Genomic DNA, 8,344 nt, shown 5'->3' with positions numbered 1-8,344 from the left:
GAATGGTTCCAATCATGACAATGGACACTTGCAGGCACTCTATGGTTTATAGGGGCCTTGACTAACACTATCTTATTTTATCCCAAATGCTGACAGTGGTTCACCGTGCCTATCTACACTGTCATTTTGGATTTAGGTAATTCAGTCACATATATGATTTTTAAAGATACAGAAGTATAGAACACAAACAGGCCTCATAGTTATCTGAATTTCTCCCTCGCTTTGTGCTAAGGAGACTTACTCTCTGGTGATGGGAGGTTCAAGACAGGGCCAAGGTCAGCCCAGCCTTCCCGTCCACACTTGCAGCATATAAACCAGGGCCTGAGTAAATGCAACTGAAGTCTTGGGATTAGCCAAGGGCCCATAAATACTTGGGAAGCACAGGAGGATGAAAGAAGTATGAACTCATTAGCAACATTATACTTTTGCACTTGAATGGATCTCAGGATAACGTTACTATCACTGTTTCTCTTGTAACAGCATTGTACTTCTGTGCTTAATGGGGATTATATAAGCAAATATCAAGTGGTATTGATATGAATATTTAGAAAATTAGGTCTTGTATTTATAATTCTTCCTTTCGAACAGAATTCATACAGATGTTCAGTTGTTTTGTTGGGGGGTGATACAGCCAGCCAAGACCAGCCCAGACAAAAAAAAAAATGATTCTTAAGAATGTGCACCCATCCTTAGAAAGTGCGACTTTGATTTTTCTACTTTACATATATTCTGTATTGTTAAAGAAAAATTGTCTTACAATGAGGATGAATTATTTAACAAAGTAAGTTTTACTTAGCAGACACCTTTGATTGATTTATAATTATTGAATTGAACTTTCTATTTTTTTAATTGCCCTTTATACCTACTGAATCTGCCCAAGGCAAGGGAAGGGGTATGGGCCAGGAAATCGGGCGGACTCGGGGTGATAATGGCTGTGTGATTAACCTCTGAGCTTCCTCTGCTCCATACCCATAGGGGTAATATCTCCATTCACCAGTCACCAATACTGGTGACAGGATCCCACCGCCCATGCGAAAGCTCCGTGAACTCAATAAAGTCAATTTCTTTCCTTCCTGCAATATTTTAACATGATTGAAACATAATGTAAATTGTGCCCAAGATTTAGAAAAGAACGAATATTCCTACTTACGTTGGCCTCAGTTGGGAGTCTACAAAAGCGCTCAGAACACACTTTTTCAGGGAAAGGCAGCCCCAGACAGGAAATTTTTGTTGGAGAGGAGGACAGACTCTGGAGGCTGCATTAGGCACATGTGCAACGATATTCCTATTCCAGGAAGGCTCCAGGCAGAGAGGTTAGGGACGGGCCGTCCCTGATAAACCCACTGGCAATTCTGTGCCAATGGGCAAGCTAACAAGACTTCCTGGGGTGGGAGCTTCTGACGGTCCGAAGTCACTCTCTACAGTACAATCTTGCTGCCCTATCTTGCCTCCCTCTGCTTCCCAAACATGTGAGATGAAACACAGGGAGTGCAGTGTATGTGTACAACATGCATGTTATACTTCACAGTCTGCTTACACGTTTTACCACAAACCCTTGTGACAGGGTCACTGTCTACACCGCTGCACGTGAATGTACATTGCACGCCGACTGCGATTACTCACCAAACTGGTTGGCCCTGCAGTGTCTCAGGGTCCGGACGGTGTCGGCAATCATATGCTGGAAGGCAAGCAGGAAGCAGGTCAGTGGGAGGGTCACTGCGGGTGCGGCCCAAGGAGCATGCTTGCCGGGACCAATAGGTAGTTACACCCTGGGGTGTAACTTGGAGCTGGACTTTAAGTGATAATACTGAGCTTGGGTTACAGAAGAGTATTTAGTCCTTGTCTGTAGAAACAGTGGCTCCCCCACCCAGTTGCACGATTCTAACGGAGCCCCGGGAAAACAAAGATGCAGCTCTCCTCCGCCCGGGTCCACCCGTCCCGATGTGCTAAGGCTTTGCCCTCCAGGGGGCGCTCCGCCTGCCCCTCCCCCAGGAGGCCTTACTGAGCTCCCCCTGTGAACCTGGGAGGTGTCGCTCTCAACCTCCTCACTGTCCTTTGTACACTGCAATGGGCTTTGTGTTGTTGCATTTGTTGTGGAGCTTTCCCTGTAGACCAGGTCCCGCCGGCCGGCTCTGCTTGCCAGCGTCTACCAGCTGTCATGAACGTTGACTCCCGCCACCTGCCGGATGGAGGTTGGCATTTTTGTGGAATCAAAGGTTCACGTGTCTCAACTGGTGAGAGGAAGGGAGGCATTCACGAAAGACAAACATTTTCTAGAACCTCCAGATCTTCACAAAAATGTATAATTAGATTCCCTCTTACACTCTTCAGTGTTCTACTTCAACGTCTTTCTTTACAGTCCTCCCTGGTCTCCAGGCAAAAGTCTTCTTAAACTCGCGGCTGCTTCGGACGAGATCCCACCGCCTCCTATTGGTGCCCCTGCAACCGTCTTCTAAGTGCCGTCACGCTCGGTTTTCCACGATGGAAGAAATACAGCATTTAGGGCAAGGCCACTCTCCGCTCAAGTTCCCCCATCACATTCCAGAACAATCTCCAGACACTCTCGTCCTGCTCTAGTCTTCGGGAAAGTCGCAGTGACTCCCTAATCGTTTCAGATCAAGATCCAAACATCATCCCATTATTCAGGCATCCACACTGTTCATTACCTGGTGCCCCAAACCCCTCCAGGTGGCATCACCTGCCATGCCCTGTGCGTGTGCACTGAGCCCAGGGTCGTGCATACACAGCAAACGCACAGGGGACCACTGCTGTCATAAGTTAATACCACAGAACTATAGAAACTGTAGTATGTGAATGTGACCTACTTATTAAATTGTTCTCACAGCTGTATTTCTAAGTGGTGGCACATTAAATAGGACAGGGATTAGAGCAGGAGCTCCGTTGCATGTGTGAAGGAAACAGGCCTGACTCATGTCTGCGAGTGTATTGTTAAGTTTCCTTCCCTCGTGGCCACTGTTCCCGGCAGTCCCTCGGCGTCACATTGATTTCTATTGTGTGCCATTTTCGCAGGACTCAGTCCTGAGCGTGGAACCCGAGCCCTGATCCTCATCGTTAGGCTTCCTGAAGGCGGAGAGAGGACGATATGGTGAAAAGATGATGCTCTTCCCATTGAGGGATGGAGAGGAGGAAGGGGAGAGCATTTGTTTCTCCATGAGGTCACAGGTTGGACTGGAACGCGGAGAGCCACTGAGGCAGCGTGGGGAACAGTGGGAATCTCATTAGGCCCGCTGAGCGCTCCTGGGTCTTCTGAGTTAATGTGTCGGCCTGAATCAGCCCGATAAAGATAATGCACTGAATTCTCTGCTAGCTGGTTAAGCTAATATCCGTCATGAGGAATCGACTCCCCACAAGTTAATTCAGTTACGTCCTATCGGTTCATTATTGTGAAAGATGATCCTGTTTTAGCGTAAGTGAAACCTTGTTCTTTGCTAAGAAATATCCTTAAAAACACTGCCTCTCCTAGGAAATTCAGTTTCATTCCCCGGCATCAGAGTATAACATAGGTTATGTACAATAGATATTTGCCCTTCTAGAAAATTCTAACGTCACCCCGTCTTTTCTGTGCAAGGAGGGGGTCAGCAGCAGGTGTGCTGTATCTTAAATGCCATCTACTTCGAGGACTAGGAACCCACTGTGTGTCCTAGGGCCTCATATAACGTAGCTTCTGTCTTCTTAATAAAAGTTCTCTTTAGGAATTTAAAATTGAAAATAAGGTATTACTTACATATATGCTATGCTATTTCCGTAAACCTTCTTAAAGAATTAAGGGCCCAGATAATTACTGACCACAGTAGGTGTACACCTAGGTAGAATTTCTTAGTTTTAGCCCTAATGGTTAGTATAACATCTTAGTACTTATGAAAGCAAGACCCTGGGTGACATCAGCAGGCGTTGAAGGCCTTCCCCGGGGCTGCTCGGAAAAGCAGGGAAGACCAAGATGCTGGTCAGAAACAAGGAGAGCAGGGGGCCGGGGCCCCCTCCATCGCTCATTCCCCTTTGTGCCGTTATTGAATTGTTCTCTCCCTCTGCAGCACTTAGGGGAAATGACACAATGAGCTTAACCAAACCACTGGTTCGCTCGGGAGAGGGTCAAGCACCAGTCAGCCCTTAACAATGGGTAACCGTCTGCGTACAGAGTGCAATTGTCCTCCCATATTCCAAGGAAACTTACTAGACCTTTATAGGGGATTCCACCTGGCGTGACAAGCCCCACCCTATATCCTCACACAGGCTCTCCAAAGCTTATCTGATGCATTGGCCAGGATTTGGAGTAAATATCCACCAAAGGTTTGATATTCCTGCAATCCTCCCATTAATACCAAACATCGGAGATTAATCTGCCTAAAAACAAGAATGTTGGTGCCTACAGCCTTTCGTTGCAAATAGCTGCCCTGTGATCTTCAGAACATTACACAGTGACACAGAACACACCTTCAAAGAATAAGTACGGAAACCCCAACACTTTAAATGCCCATTCCCAGCTGTGTTGGTTTGACTGTATGTAGTATCTAAATAACTGAGCTCTGATTCCAAAGCACTTAGTGCAGAGAGAGACTTGGAAAGTTATAGGCATGTCCACTTTAAAAATAACGAGCCATAGAGGGGTGGTCCTCGGGGGTTACACCTACGGCAAGAAGCCTGACTCCTGCCTTCAGACCCTAGGTGCATGGTCCTTGGGTTGTACGGTGGCCCTGTGCCCTCTCACCCTGTGTGTGGCGAGTTAGAGCAGGGCACTCGGGAGGCAAAGGTCAGACGCCAAACCTTGTGTGGACTCAGCAGTTTGCACTGTTCTGTGGTCATGGTCTGCGTCCCCCACCTCACTCCCCCTGCCCCTCCCTCCTCCCAGGGAACCGGGGGTCGTTTCCTGAAAGAGTTCACACAAATCCATCACCACGACTGAAAGGTCAGAGGCCAGGATCTATGGACAGGGGTCACTGGTATCGTTCTTAACCATGAAGGACAATCTAATTCATGACTAAAGTTCATCGGTCAGACACATCCATCCTTCTTGTCGTCCACCGGGGCTCCTTGGAGCACTCCTATTTTATACTCGCTCAGTTCTGACAGGCAACTCCTCCTCTGCCCGGGGCGTGGCTGGCACAGAGGCCAGGAGGAGCCCGCGCAGAACAAAGCCCCGGCCACGTCCTGGGAATAACTCGAGAGAATCCCTGTGGAAAAGCTCTGGCTGGGGACCTTTCTCCTGTCAGAACGGCCTCTCCACGGTGGCCCCCTCTGTCCACAGGCTGATGACAGGGGGTCCTTCCCCTCACATGCTGGCCCTTCCCATCCCCCCTTCCTACCCACGCTGGGAGGACTGGGAGGTGGGCACCTCCCCAGGAGAGCAGTGCATGCTGGGACACAGAGAGACACTGTTCAAGCTGTAAAACTCAACCTCAGGAGTGTGAATTCCCCCGACAGGACTCTTACGTTTTATTTTTGGTTCAATAGCATACCCTCCGTTGCTGATGCTAACCTAATGAAGTTCCATTTTTTAACACTAAAAAGCAGATTTTTTATATTTGGTCCTCAGAACCTTGCTAGCCACGTAGTTTTAATTGCAATACATTTTATTGACAATGCACCACCTGCAGCAAATAGCTCCTGGAAATCATCACGTGTTCACTGAAGAAAAGGGCTGCATCCACTGGCTTCTTGGTGCAAAAGGGAAAAGCATACACTTGAAAAGGGAGAAACAATGCGAGCTACTTACCAGCTTCTCAAAATTGACGAGATTATCCAAAAACGTTTTATTTCCCTCGTGAATAAATGTTACATCTGGAAATTAAAAGCAAAAAGATACATGTACCATTAGGAATGGATCAGGAGTCAGGGCTGAAGAGGTCTTGATGCAACATCCCTTATTCATTTTTCTTAAACATTATGGATTGGCCCATGCATTTGACACGGCACCTTGAAATTGAATCTGTGCATTATTCGAAATGAAAGGGCATCATTTATGTGTGTGTGAGTGGGGTGGAGTGGGGGGAGAAAACGTTATAACATTAACGCAAGTACATATTTTGCACTGACAATGAAGTGTTTGACTCTAACTTGCTTCATATAAACTAAGACTTAATACTATTCTATGACCTGGCAGGTCCATTATGTTTTTAGGTCAGACCATCAAGCAGAAAACAACAGAATCTCCAGAAATAATATCTTAATATTTATGTATTTTTTTAAAACAATTTTTGGCAAAGTGTAGGGAACCTGCTTTATATAAAATGTTGAGACTTAGATTTAGGTGTCTCATGTAGATTTCTGGCTCTCCAAGTCAGTGCCTGACTATGTACCAGACGTGAGTAGAGAAGGAGGTAGGTTTGAAAATGGCAAGGTCCCCGGCCATGTTCGCCCGGTAGAAAGGAAACACCGCCGATGAAGATAACCTGAGGACAAAGGTTGAAGGCTCATGGGGAGAGGAAGGAAGTGTTATGTTTGGCTTGAGCGTCACTGCATTGAAAGTGACAGAAGATCTTCAAACACAGGTCTCCTTGTGGTTGCACGAAACAGAGGTGCCCTCCCAGGAGACAGGGCTGTAGGAATTGGGCACAACGAAGGCAGCAGCGGAAGCTATGAGAATGGATGATGCAAACGTTCAGATCAGAGGGTCCATGACGGAGCATGAGGGAATCCTCACTGACAAGAACCAGAGTAAGAAATACATGGCAACTTGAAGAGCATGAAAATAATCAGGTTTCGTCACAGACACGGAGGGCCAACCAAATGAAAATAATTTCCAAAAATCGATTAAAACAACCTGATGTAAAAGAGGGAAGAGGACACTGTACAAGCCCTGCAGATAGAAAGGAAAAGCACTGGCATTTAATCAAGACTCTGATCCTGCTGGCTCGCCGGGGGGCAAGTAAGAGCTAGGTGCTCGGAAACCTGCCCACAACACACTGGGCCACCTAACTCTGCCCACTGCGGGGCGACACGAGTTCTACATACACTTTCCTCGAGGCACCCCTTACACAGCTTCCAGCACCCACTGCAACGTTTCCCTAAGCCTTTTTCCTTTTCTTTCTTTTTCCTCTTTAAACTGATGTCCTAGCAGAAAACAATGCAGTGACACAGGCGTCTGACAAAGTCTCTGGCTATTGTACCACCTTTCATGATTTTGCTTTCAGAAAAGACTCGCAAGTTTTCACTGTGCGACGGTATTTAGGAAAGAGCAGCCAACACAGGTAGCTTCCACCTTTTTTGTTTGGCAAACACAGCAACATGTGCATGCTCTCCCCGCGAACCACCGCCTACAGGCCTGGTCTCTCCGAATGGCCGGAGAATTCGGGTGACAAACGCCCTCTGACTGCCATCCCGCTCCTGTGATCCCAAGGATGACAGTGAGGGGCGATGAAAACAGTGACAGCTTATATTTACTGACAGCGTCCGACGCGACATTAACGCATCGAATCTTCACAAAGGACCAAAGGTAAAGCCCCGGCAGGACAGAATGCGGAGGAACACTGGTCCAAAGAACATGCACAGCTGTCCCACGCTCACAGCTCTACACGTCACAGCCAGGATTCCAACCCGGGGAGCCCAGTCCCCTCACCACTGTCCCTCTGGTACCTCACCCGCTGGCGGGACTTGACGTTTCTTACAACCCGTCACAGTCAACATGCCGGTTTCCCGGCACAGGGGGCGCCTGCAGCCACGGCTCTGCTTCCTGGGGGGCCTCACTTACCCTCCATCTCAGGACTTGTCAGGGGAGCAGAGGAGAGGGCTGCTCTCTGAGGGCGGGGCGGGCAGGCAGATGCTGATGGGAATAAGGCCCGGAAGCTTCTGGCAGGTGGGGAGGGAGGAGAAGCAGGAGAAGGGGGTTCAGGTGACTGAGGGTTCGGACCCTTTTGCGTGGCAGGGGTGTGATGGGAAAGGTGTGAGAGATAAACCAGGAGATGGCTGAGCTCAGACACTGGCACCTCAGAGCGGAAGTCACGGGTGTGAAGCAGCGCAGGTGGGAATGGCAGGTGCCAGGCCCCTTTTATCCGGAGTCGCCCGGACACACTCCAAACACTTCACAGCACAGAACTGCGGGTGAAAGGCTCCATCTGAAGAGATGGCAAGTAGAAGAGAGAGAAGACACACACAAGCACCCCGCCATTCCTTTTAGTTAAATACCCCACAAAACTGCAACACTGACCCTACTCTAAGGCACGTACACAACCCGCAGGGACTCAGTTTACCTTCACACACCTGTCGTGTATTCCCTCTGTGGGAAGGGACCACCATCTCCAAAAACACCACTTTCTACAGACTATTCAGCTGCTTGGGACCGTGAGCCTCAACACTTCTGTAGGGTTTCCCGCTTCCGTAACAGATTCCA

The 8,344-nt window shown here is 48.3% G+C and overlaps 1 protein-coding gene across 1 annotated transcript in view; it reads right to left on the bottom strand.

The window, feature by feature from the left end:
* The window catches only part of RAPGEF5 (Rap guanine nucleotide exchange factor (GEF) 5), a 199,888-nt gene that overhangs the window by 1,593 nt on the left and 189,951 nt on the right, over positions 1-8,344 (bottom strand). Inside the window, exons 24-25 of the mRNA XM_014544637.1 lie at positions 5,732-5,796; positions 1,624-1,678 (exon numbers count right to left, since the gene is read on the bottom strand). Of these exons, the coding sequence (XP_014400123.1) occupies positions 1,624-1,678; positions 5,732-5,796 (120 nt within the window). The remainder of the gene's footprint in view (positions 1-1,623; positions 1,679-5,731; positions 5,797-8,344) is intronic.

This window comes from Myotis brandtii, unplaced genomic scaffold (genome assembly GCF_000412655.1).
Source record: "Myotis brandtii unplaced genomic scaffold, ASM41265v1 scaffold374, whole genome shotgun sequence".
In the NCBI taxonomy this organism is placed as follows: Eukaryota; Metazoa; Chordata; class Mammalia; order Chiroptera; family Vespertilionidae; genus Myotis; species Myotis brandtii.
The sequence above is the reverse complement of the archived record's forward strand: the minus strand, read 5'-3'. Positions and strand labels throughout refer to the sequence as shown.